The sequence below is a fragment of the Diaporthe citri genome (genome assembly GCF_014595645.1).
Source record: "Diaporthe citri strain NFHF-8-4 chromosome Unknown scaffold_14, whole genome shotgun sequence".
Lineage (NCBI taxonomy): Eukaryota > Fungi > Ascomycota > Sordariomycetes > Diaporthales > Diaporthaceae > Diaporthe > Diaporthe citri.
Genome location: NW_025064859.1, coordinates 53,929 through 75,562, shown reverse-complemented (window position 1 = coordinate 75,562; position 21,634 = coordinate 53,929). Strand labels below are relative to the sequence as shown.

Sequence of the window (21,634 nt, the reverse complement as noted above, 5' to 3'; positions counted from 1 at the left end):
AAGGTTCGAGGTGGTCGACATGGTCTTGCAAAGAAGGGTAACCACACCAACTTGAAAAGATTGGTTGGCACAGTGTCGTCGAGCGAGGAAGACCTCTCATGGAACAATGACACAAGACACAGCGGAGACTCTGGAGGCACAGAAGGTTTCACGGCAAGTTGAATGCCATATATTTATGGCCCTCGTTCTCAATGGAGGAGAGAACTGGAAGAGCCAGCGAGACGGGAGTTCCCTACTGTCGGCAAAATGGACATCGACAGATATTGACTTCGGAATTCTTAAGCTTCGTTTTGCACCCCTGAATACTGTAAACACGACCAAGACTCCAGCGATGTATTCATACCAAACCAACGGGCAGTGGGGATGGGGATGCATAGTTTCCAAAGGTTCAAGTTGGCCTGACAACACAACTAACAGTGCGTTCTTGACGTGGCTCAAGCATAAGCGGTACAAGCTCCGAGTCAATGTTTTCTAATCATAAGACTGCTTCAACGTATGCTCTCCTAGACCCATTGTCAATGTTGTTGGCTGTATATTGGAATTTACTCTTTACCTGCACGGATTTGTGGCAATCTAGTTGACGCCATGTGGTTGAAGGACAGCCACGAATGCCAAGGATCAACAGTCTTTAGCATTACTAGGTGTCATAATCACATGCTCATTCGGATCATCCTTCATTTGCTCTACGAACAGGTGTAAGCTGAGCTGCAGCCTTACTGCAACGTCAGCTGCAGCCTCAAATAGTCAACTCACACCACCAACCAAGACGAAAAGTGGGCAAGACCACTACAGGGATGTGCACCCTGTAGCTTAGTCAATATGCAACGAGAATGAGGACCTGTAAGCAACTGTGGAACGGGCTATGCGTTGTGTGACACATGAGCTGATTATTGTTCTTTGTTCGAGATGGGTGATTCCATCTAGCGCTGAACATGTGAAGGCTGTGCAAGCAGTAGTTATCCTTTCCCGCATGTACATGTGTACAACCACAGCAGCGCTAGAAGGGTGACTACCCTAGCTTAACCACGAAAACCGTAATATGCAGTCAAAAAAAGCATCGTAGACCGGTAACCTGACACGACTTAAGATCTCAGCTGAAGTGGTGTCCTTTGTCACATACACACGGCCCACCCCAGCTGAAAGGAATGCAAGCAGCACCTCTCACACGCGTGCCCAGATGCCAATGTGTCATCTCAGCTGACAAGCAGCGCATATATACGGGGCGCTGCCACCAAATGACCGGTCACTGTCTACTTGTACTTCGCCTCATTCTTGAGCAAGGGCATCTGATTGAATTGTTTACGCAATTGGCCCCCTCTGCTACAAATCTAGCCTTGTCCGTCTGCTACATAAACGCCACCGCATTCCAGGAGGAATCCAATGACCCACCTCCATCTCCATTGCCCAGCAACAAGATCTCACCGTCCCACACTCGGCTGGGAGCACAGCATAAAACACGAGCAAGATGAGCAGCCACAACATACTGACCGGACGGCGTCTGACGTCATTCGGTAAGATACCGTTGAAGTATTTAAGAGAGTTGCTCGCAACACCGGCGAAAATATGGGAAAGGCTGTTCCCAGGAAGCGTTCCGGCTATTATCACGAACAAGATGGCGACCATAGAAGGTGTGACAGGCAAGCAATTCGTCATCGGGACGAAGGACTATCCCGAATGGAAATACCAATACGCCACGACGACCCATGGCGTCGACCACGACATGGAGCCCGGGCTGATCATCCAGCCGAAGAGCAAACAAGACATCAAGCTTGCAGTCCTCTATGCCAAGGAGCAGAAAAAGGCCATCGCCATCCGGACTGGTGGGCACCAGTACAGCGGCGCCTCGTCCACGAGCAAGGACAACATCCTACTGGACCTGCGCGACAGCTTCCAGGGGCCCGATGACCTGGCGTACTTCGAGAAGGACGACAAGAGCTACGTCCACGCCAGCGTGAGCTGGAGCCTGGGCAAGTTCAACGCCTTCCTCGGCAAGAACAAGGCCTTCGTGCCCCACGGGCAGTGCACGGCCGTGCACGTCGGCGGCCACGTGCAGACGGGCGGGTACGGCCAGCTGGGCCGCAGCTTCGGGCTCTTCGGGGACCACATCCGCTCCCTGGAGATCATCGACCACGCCGGCGAGGAGAGGGAGATCACGCTCGCCGGGGACCCGGAGCAGTTCTACGCCTGGCTGGGCGGGTCCCCGGGGAACCTGGGCGTCCTGACCCACTTCACGGTGGAGGTGCACCGCGACGCCGATTACGACGGCTCCATGGGCATGAAGGCGCTGCACCTGTACGACACCAAGAAGCTCAAGCAGCTCCTCCAGGTGCTGGCGGAGATGAACGACGACGACGAGTTCCCGCGCAACTACGACCTGTGCATCAGCGTGCTCAGCTCGTCGTTTGACATCCTGGGCCTCATGGGCGGGCTCGACAACGAGATGGAGGAGGAGCACCCCGAGATCTTCGGGCAGGACGAGGACCCTGTCTGGCCCCGCATGATTGTGGTGTATGCGCAGTTTGTCCCCTTCAGCAAGGACGACAAGCCCGACATGAAGTTCTTCGAGCGGCTGCGCACGGGCTGCTGGTTCCAGACCGGCGCGAACAAAAAGCCCATGTCGGAGCTAACGGCAGACTGGATATTTCGTAACACGAGGGAGTTTGACCTGCCGTATGTCAAGAGGACGTACCTGACGACGTCGACGGAGCTGAGCACCAACGGCTGGGTCGACTGGGTCGTCGGCAGGATGGACGAGGTCGTTCGGCCGGTTGGGAATGGGCAGTGGCTGTCTGCTCAGCTGCAATGTTTCGGCGGCAAGCACTCCCGGTTCAGGACGAACGCTGATAATGGAACATCCCTCAGTGTAAGTGGAGCTCGAAAATGCTGCAACTCAAGAATTGTGTGCTGACAACCTGTGGCAGTGGCGTGACTCGACTTTCTGCTTCACTATCGACAACTTTCACAAGCCGGCAATGAAGGGTGCCGCGGAGAAGTGGGCGCAAACAAATGACGAGCAGGGTCTCGGTCCTGATGGCATCTTCAGCAAGCAAGACCGTCGCGTCCTGTGGGGCTCGTATGGCAGTTTCGACCTCGACGAGTCGTGGCAGTTCTACTACGACGACCGGGCCAAGTATGAGAAGCTGATGGCGGCTAGGAAGACGGCTGACCCAGATGGGACTTTCACCCCCAACACGTTCTCCGTTAAGCGGGCGAGCTGAAGACGACAATTTCGGTTCGAGCCCCAGGGACAGCTTTCCCAGTCTCCAAGTGCGACTGAATGACCAACTGGCAACTACACTCTTTCTGTGACCTGCAAGATTACGTCTTTTCTATGATGATATCATTTTATTCAGTCCTAATGCAATTCTATCATACAACGAGTGCAAATCGGAAGTTGCTGAGAGCGTAATGAGATAACAAGCATTGCCACAGAATACCAGAATCCTTAATTTGCAGAGGAGAATAAGCTCCCAGCAGGAGGGCGTTCTGTCCATTCGTAGCCCACCTTTTATCAAATAATTTCTGACTCTCGACGTTTCCCAGGACGAGCGGAATCCCCAAACATGCTTGCCACGGGAACGACGCCGCCACAGAAACCAGGATGATATGACAGAGTTCTTGGACTGAAGAAGACATCACAGGCCGGGCCACTGCAAGCAACAACATGGTTACTAACACCCGGACCCCCAGACACCCTCTAACGCGCAGACTGGCGAGATTTACACGTAACCACATTGGAGCTAGGAAAAGCACTAGACTACTATTCGTCAACGCAACCAGCGCAGTCGTTTCCCATTGAATTGACCCGTTGGAGCACACCTGCTCTTAGCAGTGGTCTTGGCTGGAAACTAACAGCGTGACGAGGAAGACCTGAACCGAAATACCGCCAGTGCTATGACGCCGTGTCTTCTCAATTCCTAGCGACACAGAACAACACCGTCCTCGCTACTCCGCGCCAACATTGCTGGCTGTGCAGCCAAACTCCCTGCTTCGCCTTCATACAGTCATTCATCATCTATCTTGCTGACTTTCGCTGGGAAAATCCCACCCGTCCTCACAAGTGAGAGCTCACAAGCGAGAGGCTTCCGCAAGTGCCGCCTCAAATGAACCTCTCTGGAACTCTTCATGCAGTGCCATGATCTTCGGGTGCATAGGCGGAAGCATCTGACAAAAGGCGGTGCCACAGATGCCCGCCTCGTGATCCATAAACCACATCATGCATGGTACGCCTCCCCAAAACGTAGCCCCTGGTTTGAAACGGCCTTCTTGGCCACTCAGGGCCACCATACCTGCGAAGGACCACGACTTGCGAATCGTTTTGGGGATGCCCATCCCAATGAACTGCTCGTGAGCAGGTGAGAGGACCAGATACCTGTTGAAGGCCTCCTCTGCTTTGCTGTCCAGCTGGGGCCGGAAGAGCTCTGTGTAAGAGTCAGCCGTCAGGAGACGGTTGTCGCGTCGGAACAGCGCCGAAAGGAAGGTATAGTATCCTTCAGCGGAACCAAAGCCGCCGCCGCCCCCGAGACACTCAGTCCCACCAAAGAGGATGTCGAAAGTCGGCTCGTCCGTGGCAGGAGGTTCACCTGCTTCATTCAGGGTGCTGATGTCGGCCATTCGGCTCTTCATTTCGGGCTTGGTCTTGGGCCAGAAAGAAAATTCCTTTTCAACCCCTAGAGGTGTCCACTATATTGAACAGGTAGGTCAGCTTGTCTGACTTTCCAGGACGGGAACAAGATAACGTTCCAGACGCCAGATTTCCTCGTTTCAAGGACAGGTCGAACGGGTGAGAAACTTGTAGAGAAACATCCTTGCTGTCTGAAGCAACGAGGTGGGAAAGGAGTCTTGAAACAAGAAGGAAGACTCACAATATGCTTGTGCATGAAGTCTTCCAAGGTCAAGCCACTGGCTATTTCAACCAGCCTCCCTGCCCAATCCCAACCCGCGCCGTAAGCCCACCCGGTCCCGGGAGCAAAGACAAGTGGAATCGCAGACTTGTCAGTGAGAAGTGGACCTGACCACGGTATTTCATTTCGAGAAGCACGCCACTGCCCAAGGAGCGGGTTGAGCCAGTCGTATTCGTGGCCAGACGTGCTGGACAGGAGCATGCGAAGGCTGATAGGTGTGGAATCGGCCTCGAAGGTGGCCTCGTTCTTCTCATCGTCGAACCCAGTGATGACCCCGTATTTGCCCATCTCCGGCAAGAGGGGCCGAGCGTCTGCGTCCAAGTCTAGCTTGCCTTGCTCGACACACTGCAAGACGGCCACGGAGGTCATGAGTTTCGTCGTTGAGGCCATCGCACAAATGGTCGAGGACGTGAAGGCGTCTTCTCGACCTTCCTTCAGACTAGCTCTTCCAAAGGATTTCTGGTAAAGAGTATCACCTTGATAACGTCAGTAACAGCCATTGATCACGCCTCTAGACAAAATACCGAGGATTCTCGTGTTTCTGTGCGTGAGTCCTGCTACTGGGCCCATGCTTACCGTTTTTCCTGCCCGCAATGGCCGCTATTCCAGCAAGTAGCTTCGAGGCAACAGCATCTTCGTAAGCCCTGCTGATTCTATCCGTCATGTTGTCGTGGAATGGGAGCCACACGGTGTATCAAGATCGTTGAATAGGCCGGCGTCAGTTGGGACTTTCAAGTTTGCAAGACTGATTAGGATGGATTTGCAGAGTCAAGAAAGATATAAGACCGGGCAGTGGCATGGCTCCACCCCGCAATCCCCAGTTGGTTTGAGTGAGCGCTAATGGCGTGGCATTGCTGATCACTTCGGGGAGCCTGCATGCCGCAGCAATATATTGCTGTGCCTCCCTCATACATACTTAGACTACGAGGCACGATGCCGTTTGGAAAAGACGTCTGTGAACCGACCCTTTTACTGTGGGCTCTGCGTGGCTCCACATATGCCGTCTATTTCTCATTTCCCGTGACAAACTATTTTCTGTCGATGTCGTTGGGATGCTAAGTAGCGCAACGCCCCGTACAAAACAAGAGACCTCACAGTCGCAACTCGAAGGATTCCCCGCCGCGAGCACGCATACATGCGTACCCGTAAAAATTGAACCGATCAGCGTAATGCGCGCGTTGTGCAACCCAAGCGAACACTTTGGGCCGCCAATGGCCTGATTTCTGTGAGTCCCCGCAGGCTGGGCGCTTTGCGGTTGGTTACGCACATGCATTGCGACCTGTTGGCTTTATCACAGTTCCTTTTATGGATCATGAATAAGAACTCAACGGGCCCCCATGGCTGGAATTCCAGTGTCTGTTACTGGTACGGATGATGTGTTACAACCCTTGAAGGGACAGAGAACTGACTTAGTATTTGAAAGTCCCAAAGTTCAGATCGGTCCAGTGCGAATCCAGCCACATAGGGCACTCTAGCCCGCCTAACATGCGTCGTCTTTCTTAATCTATTGCCAGACATTCTCAAGGATGTACTTGTGTTTCCCCAGCTTCGTATCCACAATGTCGGACGGCGCAGGAACCAAAGATATAAAGCCCGCCTGTTGACACGGCTCTGTCCACGCATGCCACGATATACGTTGTGCCGGGTGGTCTCAGTCAACATGCCGTCGAGCTCTATGTCACGCCGTGCAAGGTTGTTGCGTTCCAGACGGTGAGGACTGATCACTGAAGTATCTTCAACCCATCCGGAACAGTGAGGCAGAATTGTGTTACTTATCTCGCACGCAGCTTCTCACATCTCCCCAAGCTTGATGGACCTGTGGCATAGGCAGCGTCAGAAGCTCCATTCTTTTCTTCAACATCCGTCCTCTCAATAAGGAAATAGGATTCCGTATGACTTCCTACGTACTGCTGGTGGTCAACACTCCCTGGTCTGTTGGCGAGATGTGTTTCGATTGGCTGATCTGTCAGCCAGCCGCCAGCAACTGGGGCGGCTCTTGTGGGAAGATATCAGCTGCTTTTATCGCGGTGCACGGGAGCAACTTGACGGGGACCACCGTGTCGCAGGCCTGCCAGTGCAGGTCGCCTGGTGTTTGCAAACGCCAACTGAAGTTTTCTCTATCTCTCTCTGTTGATCATGGCTATGTTCGCCCTACCTCGACCGTCTTTAAACGAGATGATGGTATCTGCTCCTCCAAACCCACATTGTCATGGCTCTTCTATGTCGATGTTCATGATTTCAGTCACCTTGTCGTCAGACACCACACAGGGACCTTGTCCCTTGAAGAACACAGCCACAGAATGTGTCTTCACAATTGCTCGACCTATTCCTTTTTCGCATTCTACACTTGAATTCACCAGCAACGATTTCGCATTTCCAGCCCGACTTTATAAATTTCCAGCGCTATAGCTGTATCCACCGCGCGTGCTCTCGCATCGTTCCCTTTTCTTAAGCCGGCAGGAGAGAGACTTGCTTCGTCGTCAATGGTGTCTTCAGTGAGGTCTCCAGTCCATACGATCCAGCCACATGCGTCTTAGGCCATCACTGGCATGGCACGGATTGTTGGAAGCGTAAAGCGTGGAAGGGCCCTATCACGAACCTCATGTGGTCGGCGGCAGAAACTCGACGTCATTCAAGGGTGGGCCCAGCGATGAACGAGGTAGCTACGTGAGTCGTGAGGTCGACCAGCACACCTATCTAAGCAATGGCTCCTTGGATATGGCGTCTTGAAGTGCGGAGATTCCAGGGAGGTTGGACATGGCCGGCGGCCGTAGTTTGCCTCCAACTTGGGCTGCCCGCTAGTGCCCCAACATGCGACAAGGGCTGTGGGAAGTCATGATGGTGTGCAGCAACTTCTTCATTCGCTCTCGGCTATATGCAGAAGGATCCAATATCCTAGTATCATAGGTTTACTAGTCAGTGTCAGAATATATAAACTCTCTAAGCTGCACACTGGCAGCGCTTTTTATTTCTTACAGTCAGGAATAGCAAATAAGGGGGAGGGGTTGGGGAAAGGGCCTATGATAGTATCTAGGGGATGTAGAAACAGAATACAAAGACTGCATGCGCAACCGGGCAGGTCTCTCCGCCGGAGTCTTCGAGTCTCCGTTCCCGTTAATTATGGTTCGAGTCCAAGACCATGACGACAACGCGTGCATCAGCCGAGGCTTATGATGGAGATCTAAGAGTAGCAGCGAAGTAACATGCTCCTGCGGGAATGCGGAACCGCCGGGAGGGGAAACTGAGGAGATGGTCAAACCGACGGAACATTCCATTCACCACAACCTCGAAAACCGGCTGTATGCCTTTCCATTCAATTCCCGGGTTCCCAGGCTTGGTGGCCTGCGGGGGACTCTAGTGAAGTGTTTGCCTGGGCTCCGCTTAGAAATTGGAAGAATTGGTTGCCAGCGTGGCCTGGCGACATCTCACACGTCATGCTGCGATTCGTCCGGTTTGAGGTTCAACCGAGGTCCAACTAGTCTATATCGACACCACGTAAATAGGTAGTATAAAACCATAGCTCATCCCTGGATCAGGATGCAACTCCTCATTTTTCGTGCTCACCTCTTAGAACTATGGACGATACAATGAATCACGCAGACGCTCCCATTTCTCGTTATGACGCTCTCGTCGTCGGCGCCGGCTTCTCAGGCGTGTCTATGCTTTACCGCCTGCGGAAGATGGGACTAAATGCCAAGATATTCGAAGCGGGGGACGGTTTTGGCGGGACATGGCACTGGAATCGCTACCCGGGGGCGAGGGTCGATTCCGAGTTCCCCTATTATCAGTTGACCATCCCTGAGGTGTACACTACGTGGACATTCACAGAGCGATACCCAGACCATCGCGAACTGCGCGCTTACTTCGCACACGCCGACAAGGTTCTGAACCTCCGGAAGGACACCCAGTTCAATGCTCGAGTGGTCGACTGCTCGTGGGACGAAGATGCCGGCGAGTGGACAGTCAAGACTCAACAGGGCCATGTCGCCAAGACGAGGTTCCTGCTTCTCTGCTCCGGACTGCTGCACCAGCGCCATATCCCTGACCTCCCCGGGTTGAAAGACTACAAAGGCGAACTCTACCACTCCTCGTTCTACCCTGAGAACCTCGACCTCAAGGGCAAGCGGGTCGCGCTCGTGGGCACCGGCGCCACTGCAGTGCAGATCACCCAGGATGTCGCTAAGCAAGCAGAACATCTGACCATCTTCATGCGTCGGCCCTCAACCTGCCTGCCCTCGGGGCAGAGACCAATCTCTGAGGTAGAGAACCGTAGCTGGCACCCTTACCTCGGCGCGATCTTTAAAGAAAGCCGGACCTCCAAGAACGGCTTCCTGCCCGTGGACCAGCCTACCGAAATGACCGTGGATGTACCCGAAGCGGAGCGCAACAAGCTCTGGGAGGATCTCTATGCGCGCGGCTCGTTCGCCATCTGGACTCAGTCCTACCCTGATGTTTTGGTATCAGAGGAGGCGAACAAATTACACTGTATGTCACGTGAAAGATCGCGGATTGGCTGCAGAGCTGCTCATCAGCTCGAGCAAAAGTACTCTGGTAAATGCTGATTCGTGAGCTTTAACAGACGAGTTCTGGGCACGCAAAGTCCGCGAAAGAATGACAGACGAGAAGAAGATGCAACACATGGCCCCGCTCCCGGCAGAGAAGATGCCCTACTGGATCTTCACAAAGCGGCCACCCCTTGAAGTTGACTACTACGAGATGATCGACAAGCCGTGGGTCGATGTCGTCAACACGAAAGAGACGCCGTCGAAACAGTTCAACGAGACAGGTATCGAGATGGACGACGGCACGCAGATTGACTTTGACGTCTTGATCTTGGCAACGGGATTTGACGCCTTCAGCGGGTCGTGAGTACTTCCTCATCCAGACTCTTCTTTGTGGAACGACGCTAATGCACCTGCAGCTTGACCAACATGGGCCTCAAGAGCCGCAATAATGCTGACATACGTGATTACTGGAAGGGTGGCATCCGTTCTTACCTGGGCACTACCACCTCTGGCTTCCCAAATGCATTTATGTGCTACACGCCTTTCGCCCCCACCGCTATCTCCAACGGCTGCTCCATCATCGAGGTACAATCCGACTTCGCCACCGCCGCCATCAAGAAGATCCTGGACTCGGAGAAACAAGGCCGCAAGATCAAGTCCATCGAGCCAACGCCCGAGGCCGAGGACGAGTGGGAGGCATACGTGGACGCCCAGAACGCGCAGACCCTGATGCCTTTCACCGAGAGCTGGTGGACGGGCGCAAACATACCGGGGAAGAAGTCGCAGATGCTGACGTACCTCCGGGGCTTGAATGTTTACGAGCAAGAGATACAGGCGAAGCTAGAGGAGTGGGACGGGTTTGATGTGCGCTACTGGGACGCAAACAAGAGTTCCACGCCAGCAGTCGAGACTGATGTGGGGAAAAGAAAGGCAGAGCACGTCGAACATGCGCAGCAAGATGTAGAAGATGCGAGTGAGGCAAGGGATGTGTTGCGTCCTACTGCGGTTGCATAGAAGGCTCCAGGACGGATTCCACAACGTGGATGGCTGTATCGCATCTTTACCACGGAGAACATATTTGGTTTCAGCATGTCGTAATTCGTCGACCCATCAAGTGGACACCAGAACATCCTTGCTCACATTCACTACCCGCCCTTGTTTGCTGCTGCAGCTAGGTCCCAGTTGCCTACCCTCCTCACCTCGGGCTGCTCGCCGGGCAGGCTTTCTCGCTTTAGGTAGAGTATTAGCATCATTCTTCTGATGGATAGTGGTGGAACGCTTACTGAGTCTTTCCTCGGCGTTATTATCCCTGATTTCCTCTTTGTAGGCTTGACCTCCGCCTTATCCCAGCTTTTAGCCGGCCTCAGCGTCTCCGTCGGGATGGTGTAAGATTCCAACTCCTGCGCTTCTGCTGTGTCCTCCCTATCTAGTCGGAGGCGCTGTTCTTTGGACATATCTATGCGTCTCATACTCTTGATATCCTGGGTGATAAGCAGTAGCTCTGCTTCAGAGCACTGTGTCCTGGCCAAGGCGTGCCCGGGGGCTCGGACGTACCGCCGAGTAACGTCCGTGGCCCCATCTGAGGAAAAGGCAACGCAGTACGACAGTCTCTGGCCCATGGTCTCGGTGTACAGGAGTGGGTTGTCCCACGCAGCCGCGCAGGGATCCACATGTACCCAACGCTGCTGATGGTCGCTATACACCTCTGTCCAGATATTGTCCTCCGCGTTCGAAACCCATCGGACGCGGGAGCCAAGCGCCCGACAAATCATCCCGAAGCAATTGGCGCCCTCGCCCTCGCGGCCCCGACGAGTCCTTAAGAGGGTCCCGACGTCCCAGTAGCGTGGGAACCGTGTGTAAGACTGGCAGCGTTTCTCGGCGCACTGATAGAGCTCCACTGCATGTGCATTTCCAGCCCTTTCCTTGTCGTTCGGCTGCGTGTTGCCACGAGGCAATGTGGGAAGCTTGGATGCGCAAGCCTCACATGGCGGGCTGGTCACCCTGGTGAAGAATGACCTGCTGAAATATCTTGAAAGTGCTCGGATCACGCAGTCCTGATAGCCCCATTCGGGCTTGGTGCCGACACCCTGGCTTCGCGCCCGAGAGACGAAGTGTTCATTCTCTTCCTCGGCGTCGCTGTATATCGATTTTAGGTCAATCTCCTTGAGTGCAAGGTCCAGTAGCTCGTTGTCCTCCCATTTCATCGGAACGTTACACAGTGTGAAAAGAAAGTCTCTAAACCTAGAGTTTTTGGGGCGGAGCGGCGGTTCGGGCGGTACGCCGTGGAGCATGGCCATGCTCTGGTTTGTCGTCGAATCCTTGGGCAAGCTTGACTTGCTTTGGACACCAGCGTCAGGAATATTATGAAATCTATCACCTTGCCGGGATGGTTTCTGTCTCTTCTGGACCATCAAGCGCTCGAATTTTGCAGAAAGATCACCGACCCAGTCATCGGTAGCTGAGTCCGGTTTTGAAGCCATGGCTTGTTGCGCATGATTCAGTGATGGTCTTGTTTGCACTGCACTGTCGTTCTCGGAGGCATGCAAGTGTTTCGTACCACTTTCCATTCCCGAGCCCGCTTGCTTGGTGGGCTCCTCCGATCGCCCTGTGACTCTGAATAAATCGGATGGCCCTTCTTTTTGTGGCTCGCTCACCAGTGTAGTTATAGATGTCCTCTTGCTGGCGATGCTATCTCGTGTGGGAGGAAGTTCTCCTGACCCGCCCATCAGAGATACAGTGTTCGAATGATTGGAGAAAGAGCCTCGTCTCGTTCAATAGGAGAGGCTGTTCTCTCGGCTGATCTGAAGGAGTATTCATCTCTTGCTCTGGGAAAGGTCGGTGACTTGCCCACTCTGGACGCAATATCGTGGAATATGTCGGCAAAAGACGTTATCAACGCACTGCCGCTGCTAGGAGACCCAAGAACAACGTGGCCGAACAGGTCTCCATTTGCGGCATCAACTACCCATGTACCGCAGTCACCTCTCTCAAGTGGCTCGTTCAAGCTGACCTTCAACATCCTGACATGCGTTTGGGTGCCTGGCGCAGATGAGTAAGCTGGTGTTCCCGATATCCGACCCTTGGCGGTACCTCGAGGTGTGACCGCTATGACATCCGCCTCCAGCAGGTCTGGTCTGGCTACGGAATGGACCCTGACAGTGGCTTCGTCGTTCGGCCCGACTTTTATCACATTTTCCACAATGTGATGCCTCGATGAAATCTCTATCAAGGCGTAATCGAGTCCATTTCCAGGATTTCCCCCCTCCATCGAAGATATAACTAGCCTGCCAGTCTGATGCAGTGTCAGTTCTCCGGGATATACGAGGGATGAGAGAGGTTCTTCCGCAACGTGGCGGTGCTTCAGACTCCATTGTCGCAGTATATCATCTCTCATGAATCGATTATCTTCTGAATTCTTTCCAATTCTGGCGGAAGACTGCCACCGCCCGGGGTCGACTGTGCTGGGGCTGCGAGTTGATGTACTATATAAATCCTCATCGCCGTCGAGGCTAAGGGCGTCATCATTCGTATCGTACTCATGAGAGGCAAGGATGTGCTCATCAGCAGCGGTTGGGTCCGGTGATGCTTCCAGAGCATGTGCAGCAGTCGTATAGTAAAAGTTCTCTCCCAGTCGAACCACACCACCTATCGTTGCTACAGGAGCTGGTGGCATCGAGTTGCTCTCATTCGCATTGATGAAAAGCTGGGAGCCGCATGCGCTCTCGGCCGGTGAAGTCAACGCCATTATGTCACCACGGTTGTAGCGCGGCTGTCCACCACTACCCAGAGGCACTAATTGGTCAAAATCTGGTGGCCGCGGCAGATGGCCGGTCTTGATGCCTGGATAGTCGTTCAGAATGCCGCTTTCCTTGATGTTGTTCCGTACTTGTCGGCGGTGTTCCAAGACATCGCAGCAGAAAATGATTGACGGTGACGCTGCACTCGATGATTTCCCAATCATGTACATTGACCAGGTAACTCTGCTCGAGATCGGCTCCACTGCACTCTCGAGGTAGTCTTTGATCTTCGAGGCGACCGTGTTGAACACATCGCGAGCAGGCCCGATCGCCTCCCAGATGTGGTCCCATTTGGCTTTGCCGACGTAGCGTCCAATCGAGTCCTCGGGATTCAGCCAGACAGTAGCTGTCGGCAAGACTCGTTCCTGGGCTTTGCGGAAGATGGCAGTCAACCCTTCCCGTCGAGGTGGGGAAAGAGTCGACAGTCGAGCCGCGAATGTCTGTGTATTCATCACCTATGAACGAGGCGACGACATTATAGTAGGCTCTAGAGTTGACTCTGGCAGTGGCAGATCAGGAAACGGGGAAAGAATGGAGGCATGGCTGACCGAGTTTGAGCCCTTTCTTTTCCGCATAGCCCCTCTCACAGCCTACTAGTACTGCAGTCATGGTGTGGCAGATGGCGGGATGGGCTATTGTTCGACTGCATTAGTGAGTGGCACGCATACGCGGTGTGCTGGGCGCAGGCATGACTTTAGTACCTGAAATGCATTTCTTGTTGACTGGTAGGCAAGTGGCCAAAATACCAAATTGATGTATTCGTGGCAGTGCTTACTGCAGTTGTCTCGAAGCAGGCTGTGCCATACCTTGCCCAGGTCCTCATGACGCAATCAGGGATAATGTCGAGCGCCGAATTCCAAATTTACTGTCTTTCGAGCCATCAACTTTTACTTCAGCCTTCGATAATTCGGTCGATAACCATAATGGATCGCTCTCGTTCGAAAGATTTGCCGCTTGATTCATGCCTCTTGGATCCCCATGCCCGTGCCCTAAGGGAAGTGACCTACCTGTTCTGGGGCGATAGCTCAAAGCATTGGGAGCAGCTCAACAGCCTGAATGACAGTCCGGTTCCATACTGGAAGTTCTACATCGAGGAATGTGCTCATGCGCTTCATGATGGTGGGAGACATATTGCCATCAGGACACATGCAGATATTCTGGAAATCGCTGCGAAGCTTCAGGCTGGCCTCTCGAGAGCCGAAATCAAGGACCAGATACGCATGAAGCTGACATCTCCACACCACAACGAAGACGAAATAATGGAGAACTCAGTGAATCTGGTCTCGAGCCTTCTTCTCATGATAAACTACGGCACCTTTTCATACGGCTTCTCAGGTCGGACTGAGTTGCAGTGGGCACAAAGATCGTTACGGCAGCATGTGGCGCGTTATTTTGCGGAGCCACCGGTTCTCGGCCATGAGAGGGTCAAGTTGGAAAAGAATTTCACAGGCCCCAACCTGAGCCGGATCGCCGGACTGGAGATAGTATGGACAGACAACTTGATTGACCACTTGCGCATGTCGGACGATGCTACCAATGTCCACATCTTCCACCACGCGGCATTCCTCGAATGTCAACGCCAAAGCCAGAAGTCCCTCTTACCAGATGGTGTTGCCGCCGAGACTCTGCAAACTCTCGTACTCCTTTTTCCAACGGCAGATTCTGAGACGAGGAAGTGGTTTTTGAAAGCAGCAGCAACAGCACAGTTGGACGGCCGAGCCATCCAGTGCGGAAGACTGAGGAGCGACCGGCGGCAGATCGAGAGCTTCATGTTCTGGAGAGACCTGTTGGTGACGCTGAAGCAGGTGTTTGACGAGGCACAGCCAAGGACAATATCCCAGTGGTGGAATGATCGGAGGAACGGTGTTCAGTGGTACACATTCTGGGTAGCGGTGTTGGTCCTGGTTTTGACGGTTCTCTTTGGCTTTATACAGAGTGTCGAAGGGGCCTTACAGGTGTATGCATCATTCAAGTCCATGTCCGGCCCAGCCTGACGGATAATGGGTCCACCTTTGGCGTATGACGATGGGACCAAACATGCTTTGGGTCATTTTCTCTTATGAACTGGTAGACCGCCTGCTCAACAATAGAATCAAACAGTGCACGAGAGAGCTCAATTTTGTATGACCAATATGCATTCCTTAGATGAGATCTACCCTGATAAAGAAAAGGATCCAATATTCGCACCAAATTAACCCCCCCCCCCCCAAGAAATCCAATTTCTATCTTACAAAACTCCCCGAATCCACCTTATCCCCCCACAACCTTTCACTTTAAGCAGCTGTAGAATATCCCATGATTGGACCGAAGCATTCGCTTAAGAACAAGGAGCATCAGACCCAGATCCAGACTTCTCCCCATCAGCAGGCGGGAGCCGGTTCTCGCTGGCAGGCGGGACGCCCTCGGTGCTGGTAGGGGGAGGAGTCGGGCTGGTCTCGTCGGCGCGGCGGACCTTCTGCAGGGTCGTGGGGACGTCGGTGGGCAGCGCCGGAGGGGTGCCGCTGGGAGGGGCGCCGCTAGGGGCACCGCTTGGAGGAGGGCCGCTGGGCTTAGGGCCGGAGGGAGGGGTGCCGGAGGGAGGGAGCACGGTGGCGGCGTCGGCATCGGAGTCGGCGAGCTTGTTTTTGGCTGCGGGGGCGCCGGACTGCTCGGGGCCACCAGCAGGGGGAATTCCAGATGGGGGAGTACCGGAAGGAGGAGTACCGGAGGGAGGAGTACCAGCTGGGGGTGTTCCGGAGGGAGGAGATGGAGGCTCGGTGGTGGCATCAGCGCGCTTCTCGTTCTCGCCGGCACCGGTCTCAGTTGGAGGGGCTCCGGAGGGCGGCGTGCCTGAGGGAGGAGCTCCTGAAGGGGGCGCGCCAGAGGGTGATGTTCCAGAGGGAGGCGTGCCAGAGGGAGGCGATGGGGGCTCGGTGGTAGCATCGGCACGCTTCACGTTGGCGGCAGCGTCAGTCTCAGCCGGGGGCGTTCCCGAGGGCGGTGTTCCGGATGGCGGGGTGCCCGATGGGGGCGCTCCTGACTGAGGGGCTCCGGATGGAGGTGGGCCGGCCGGGCCGGTTCCGGACAGGGGAGGGCTGGATGGGGCGCCGGATGGAGGCGGTGGTGGGGCGCTGGACTCGTCTGCTCGCTTCTCGTTCACCGCAGCGTCCGTGGCAGCTGGCGGCTCACCAGAGAGAGGCGCACCGGAAGGTGGGGGTCCAGAAGGCTCCCCAACAGGAGGAGTGCCGGACGGCGGTGGGCCAGAGAAGACTCCAGATGGAGGAGGTCCCGAGGGCGTTCCACCGGGGGGAGGGGGGGCTGCTCTCGTCTGCCCTCTTGACGTTGGCCCCGGTGGCGTCGGTGGGCAGGGGAGGAGGGGTTCCCGAGGGAGGAGGACCGGAGAACAGGGCTCCTGACGGAGGAGGTCCTGGAGGAGTGCCGCTGGGGGGAGGCAAAGTGCCAGTGCCGCTGGGAGGAGCTGGGAGAGTGCTGTCAGCCGGCGCGGCGACGGCGGCCAGCGCTTGGGCAAGAACGAAGTAGACGACCAGCTTCATGTTGATAATGTTGGCGGAGGAGAAAAAAAGGGCTGTGTCGAGGTAGACAAAGAAGTGAATCGAAACTCGAAGTTGAGGCTAAATGTGCAAAGTAAGGAAGTTGTTTGTTGATGAGGATGAGGATGAGGACGAGGAAAATTCAAACCTCTCTCGTGGTTCCCGTCTCTCCATCTTATACCTGAGATCGATTCCATGGACGGCCTCTGATTACGGCGTAGTCGTCGTTATTTTCCATCACACGCCGCCACCCAGATCCACAGAACACGGCGCATTTGCGTGGCCAGCGAAGCTCCCTGCTTGAGACACAGTGGGCCGTCCACGGGCTGCCATGGACACAGCCAGCTCCGGCACCATGGACGACAGACGACCCTTGGATGGCGTTACTGGAGGCCGCATCAAGGTGAAGTGTTAGTCATGGAATCCCGAGAGAGGCGGACAAACAACAGGCGTGATGGCGCAGCCGCGTCGGCTGGGAGGTCGTCAACAGCTGGAGCCGTCCAGCCGCCAGGGCAGACGTAAGCCGTCTCCTGTCTCATATTCCTGGTAGGAAGTGGGTCAGCGAGAGCTCCAGGCACAGGGCAGTTTCAACAGACGTCGACCTAGATCTCCTTGTGTGGTTCGTGTGTTTCGTCGATCCTCGTGGGCTCGTTGAAAAGGACTGGCTAGTAGTCGAAACATGTTAAGTGGTGGTCAGGGGTCGCGTTTTTGACCAGCCGGGATGTGTCTGGCTTCTGCAGCCATTAATATGCGGCAGCTCGTGCCCACCCAACGAGCATGAACAGCATCGCCCTCCCGCGGCTGATGTAACCTGTTCACCGGGCGAGGCTCGCCCCACGGATTTCTAAATCCGGTCACGGAGGCGACAGCTTTGGGGACCACTGCGGGCCGCGTACGTAGCCAAATGTTTCCCTAGTTTGTTTCAATCTGGCAAGGCGTGCTCAGACTCCAGGTCCCACGCGGGCGGGACGCTGTCACCTCTAATCCATGATTCTGATAGCCGACCACGGCGTAAAATGAGATATGTAGCCCCATAGGATTGTCAAAGCTTAATTGGAGCCAATCCTACTCTTTGTAGAGGTGTATAGCACTTCGGGACTATTCACTGGCGGCGACATGGATTGCACTACACGCTCAAGTTGCGTACGTCAACGTTTGCGATAGGTTTCTTTGCAGTGTTCATCCATGTTGGGCATATGGAAGCCCTATCTGAATACACCAGTATTTTTGGTGCCTTGGGCGTTCCCAGGAAGCGGAAGTGTCCTGAATCTTCAAGCGATGGAGGGTTTCGGGACTCCACAATTGTATCGAATTGATGTCTATACTAGATGGAATCCTCATCGCTCAAATTCCGAGCTTGATGGCCTCGCTCAGAGAAATTATGAATTGTAAGGTCTTTCCTCCAGCCAAAATTCTGGCTGTGAAAATTGCGGAGCATCTTTCCGTTGGAAGTCCGAAGCGGATCAATACTGGACTTGATCAACATCCTAGGGCACCCGATTATTCAGCGACACGACGACAAGATGTAGATCAGCCGACCAATTTGAGGCAATATACAGAAATGAGTACTGTAACTGTGAAAGAGCAAGTTATTGACATCACTCGGCCGATTTGCATCCGTTCACGGACATTCATTCGTCTTGATCATCCCAAAGCACGTCGTAAGATACAATGTCGATTGCATGGCGTGAGATTGCGATCGATAACCTTTGACCTGTCCACGCGTGCTAGAGTCCTGGATATGGAGCCGAGATGAATGGTGGTGTCTGCTCTACCAGGTCGATGTGGGCCATTCGGCCGGGCGCTAAACATGGTCTCCCGGGGTAAACATTCCTATCTCCGCAAAACAAGCAAGAAGTGAGTTGAGTCAGGCAAGTGTATTCACATGTGATGTGATGGTAGAGACACGCAAGCTGATCATGTCTTCGTCCAAGGAGAGACTGCAGTCCTAAGCAGCCAGTCCCGAGTGCTCCCTGTGAGAATTTGCTCGAAGGGGATGGAAGCCGCCGCAGTAGAACCATGCAAGAGTAGGTTTGCCAACCTTACATGCTCGCTTAGAGGAAGCATGGAATTTTCTCTGCATCCAATGTTTCCGGGCCTGCATGGTATGCAAAATTTCTTGACCGTGTTGTGGCGTCTGCGCCGGGTTTCTCCTGAGCAAAAGGGATAAACGGAACCAAGCCACTCGACCTGGACCCCTGGATGAGGCTGAGCCTGAACCCCCGTCTGTCCTATGCTGAACCCCGGACCGCGCCAATTAGCTTTGGCCGAGGCCCACATTTAACCGCGTCACGTCAACCCGGGGCTCTTCCCGAGGCAACGTCACCAATCATGCATATGCGTACCTTCAAAAGCATATCACGACCGCTCTCTACAAGTCCTGAAGAACAACTTGGGCATTCGAGGCATCTGAAGGGAAGACGTTGGTCTTTCCATCAAGAGCTCCCTGAGACCTCTCAATCCGTTCCGATCTCTTGAAATTATATTAATTCCACGCTTCTCTGCTCTGTTCTCTTTCAGACAACCTCGGATTCTGCAGTCACTATGGCTGTCTGCTCTCACAACATGCCCGGTCCTACGACTTTTGAGACCGCCACAGGAATGCTGTCAGCCAATTGATAGACTGTTGCGTCACGCAACTTCATATCTGTGTGTGCTTGGTGACACATGGAAGACACGAGGCTGTTTGCGTGATACATGTGTACAGGGTAATAAGATTATGGTTCAGCTAACAAGATTCTTCAGATGCATGTCCTGCACAAGGTTGGGGGGTATCGTCGTGCTGCGCGTCCGATATGTCTAGACATCCACGAGGCATTATGCGTCGTATGGTAACTGGAAGCTGCACCAATTTTCTCCTCTGTCGACATATTCTCTTGATCCACTTCTGTCGGTTCCCGGGTCTCGTGCTTCGGAACCCTGAAAGATGATTGATGGCCCGGATGACTGGGGGAGCTGCCCAGGTGCCCTGCGTGCTTCCGAGTCGAGGTCTTGGCCCCCAGTTAGACCACCAGAGCCGGGTCCGATGGTCGTGGCGTATCTTTCCTGCCCATTTCTTCGGAATTCTGAGCTTTCGAAGCGGAGTATGAGACGTGGATCTATATCCAATTAGCAACCAGTCCAGAAATGCCATCGTGGGAAGCGACTCACATCAGTTGTCTTCCTGATGCCCGCGGAGTCGATGATCGGCTCATGACTCCCGGCAGTAGAATTGCTTCCGCAGCGGACGTTGCCACGCTTATGGCTGAAGTCCCGCATCGTGATGCTCCTGTCGTTCCCACTCCCAACTCCTGTATGGTCGCGTTGCTCCTCAGCAGCCCTCGATTCTTCGTTGCTGGAGCTGACAAAGACATTTGGGAACCATTTTCGGAACAACGGACGCAGGGCCGGCAGACAGGCGGTGATGATGGCCAGGTTGGTCTCGAACGGAGCAAAGCTCGGCCCCCACGTTTGCATGAAACGGATCTTAGGGGGCTCGAAGTATTCCTCGGCGAGCACGCAGAACCTCACGATGCCGAATGCGGTGACTCTGTAGAGCAGTTGTTAGCGTCAGTGATTGTACATCCAGACGTACAGAAGATGGGCAGCACTGACAAACCACCAGTCATGAAGATCATGATGACTCCAAGGCGCGTTGCTAGTGGAAGCTGGGTCCTGATGAAAGCCCAAAACGGTATAGCCAGAACCAGAACGTCAGTCATGATGGTCAGGAAGGACGTTGACATGATGAAGACTGCGTGGTTTATTTCGTGTTGGACTCGATGGTTTATGTCCCAATATCCGGAGATTGGGATGGTCGAGAATATGGTGGCAATGAATGTTGCGATAGTGAGGCCGATGTTGATGGCGTTGGCCACCTGTTGGAACCCGTCAGTATTACATGAATGTTTCCGTTCCGGAGCCCGGGTGTGCTGCAGATTCAGTATTGAGTGTGGGAGAGCCCAGCTGATCCAAGTCGATTTTACGAGGAGGTATCACCGCTCGGACGTACATGTATAGACCTCTTGATGTTTCTCATGTGTCCTGCAATCCTCAACATGAAAACGAGAGTCGATGATTTGACCAATCCTAAGATAGGACTGTAAAGCAGCTGGCTCAACCACGTTGCAAATAACGCCGCTTCTGTGTCCCCTGTCGTCGGGATGTCGGATAGTTTGAATCCCGCGTAGTTGTACTTGAGATCTGCGAACAGAATTTGGTCAGCTCACATCGTCCACGGCTAAGAAAGATGGGCTTACACCGGTATTGAACAGCCATGAAGCCCATGGACAGAATCTGTGAGTCGTTCAGTGTAAGAAAGGTACGTTTTCGATGGAGCAAGGGTAGCGAACCGTAGCGGCGGTAATCAACCAGTCTTCTGTGCAACGGTCGAAAGGTCAGCACCGTGATACAAACGCAACCATTGTCCAAAGCTGAGTCTTCGTGCTTACCAAGTCCTGTTTGCCTGGACGTGATTCTGCTGTACATGCGGAGACCGTAGGTGATGTACGCAACGGCTGCAGTGAGGTAGATCGTGCTCAACATCTCCAATGCCAGAGGGCTTGTGGGAATCTTGCCGGGGTCTGGCAAGCCAGCTTGCATGAGCGGGATGTCTGCTTGGTCCGTCATGTTGTCTTGTGTGTTTTGGACCGTGAGAGGGGATCTTTGTCGCGAGCAAACGAGAGATGTGCTGGAGCCCAAATGATACAAAACATAGCGGGAAGAAAAGGGTGTGAAGTTGGATCAGAGTCGTAGTGGAAGTCCGATGCTAGTGGGGCACCTGCGACGTGGAAAATGTGAACATGAGGAAGTGAATGGTGTCTTTGCTGGCTGGGTCTGACCCGTTTGTTCGGTTGCACGACTTTAAACCGTCAATCGGCTTCTCCACAGCTTTCGGTGTCGTTTGGCAAAGCTGTGCA

General features: G+C 54.0%; 8 protein-coding genes across 8 annotated transcripts; 3 read left to right on the top strand and 5 right to left on the bottom strand.

The window, feature by feature from the left end:
- Nucleotides 1-1,465: 1,465 nt before the first annotated feature.
- INS49_004966 (uncharacterized protein) lies at nt 1,466-3,218 on the top strand (the record flags this gene model as incomplete). The annotated part of the gene is made up of 2 exons (XM_043165753.1): nt 1,466-2,863; nt 2,922-3,218. 2 exons carry the CDS (start codon nt 1,466-1,468, stop codon nt 3,216-3,218), a joined length of 1,695 nt encoding a protein of 564 aa, XP_043017516.1.
- An 850-nt stretch (nt 3,219-4,068) lies between these two features.
- Nucleotides 4,069-5,568, bottom strand: INS49_004965 (uncharacterized protein; the record flags this gene model as incomplete). The annotated part of the gene is made up of 3 exons (XM_043165752.1): nt 4,069-4,683; nt 4,866-5,380; nt 5,481-5,568. The coding sequence occupies 3 exons, from the start codon at nt 5,566-5,568 to the stop codon at nt 4,069-4,071; spliced, it is 1,218 nt and encodes a 405-aa protein (XP_043017515.1).
- Nucleotides 5,569-8,479: 2,911 nt separating this feature from the next.
- INS49_004964 (uncharacterized protein) lies at nt 8,480-10,423 on the top strand (the record flags this gene model as incomplete). The annotated part of the gene is made up of 3 exons (XM_043165751.1): nt 8,480-9,389; nt 9,484-9,769; nt 9,826-10,423. 3 exons carry the CDS (start codon nt 8,480-8,482, stop codon nt 10,421-10,423), a joined length of 1,794 nt encoding a protein of 597 aa, XP_043017514.1.
- Nucleotides 10,424-10,554: 131 nt separating this feature from the next.
- INS49_004963 (uncharacterized protein) lies at nt 10,555-11,889 on the bottom strand (the record flags this gene model as incomplete). The annotated part of the gene is made up of 2 exons (XM_043165750.1): nt 10,555-10,638; nt 10,693-11,889. The coding sequence occupies 2 exons, from the start codon at nt 11,887-11,889 to the stop codon at nt 10,555-10,557; spliced, it is 1,281 nt and encodes a 426-aa protein (XP_043017513.1).
- Nucleotides 11,890-12,134: 245 nt separating this feature from the next.
- On the bottom strand, nt 12,135-13,658 carry INS49_004962 (uncharacterized protein; the record flags this gene model as incomplete). The annotated part of the gene is made up of 1 exon (XM_043165749.1): nt 12,135-13,658. The coding sequence occupies one exon, from the start codon at nt 13,656-13,658 to the stop codon at nt 12,135-12,137; it is 1,524 nt and encodes a 507-aa protein (XP_043017512.1).
- Nucleotides 13,659-14,129: 471 nt separating this feature from the next.
- On the top strand, nt 14,130-15,200 carry INS49_004961 (uncharacterized protein; the record flags this gene model as incomplete). The annotated part of the gene is made up of 1 exon (XM_043165748.1): nt 14,130-15,200. One exon carries the CDS (start codon nt 14,130-14,132, stop codon nt 15,198-15,200), a length of 1,071 nt encoding a protein of 356 aa, XP_043017511.1.
- A 323-nt stretch (nt 15,201-15,523) lies between these two features.
- On the bottom strand, nt 15,524-16,739 carry INS49_004960 (uncharacterized protein; the record flags this gene model as incomplete). Its single annotated transcript, XM_043165747.1, has 2 exons — nt 15,524-16,362; nt 16,421-16,739. 2 exons carry the CDS (start codon nt 16,737-16,739, stop codon nt 15,524-15,526), a joined length of 1,158 nt encoding a protein of 385 aa, XP_043017510.1.
- Nucleotides 16,740-19,738: 2,999 nt separating this feature from the next.
- INS49_004959 (uncharacterized protein) lies at nt 19,739-21,344 on the bottom strand (the record flags this gene model as incomplete). Its single annotated transcript, XM_043165746.1, has 7 exons — nt 19,739-19,834; nt 19,887-20,265; nt 20,331-20,593; nt 20,728-20,918; nt 20,975-21,011; nt 21,068-21,093; nt 21,167-21,344. The coding sequence occupies 7 exons, from the start codon at nt 21,342-21,344 to the stop codon at nt 19,739-19,741; spliced, it is 1,170 nt and encodes a 389-aa protein (XP_043017509.1).
- Nucleotides 21,345-21,634: the final 290 nt, after the last annotated feature.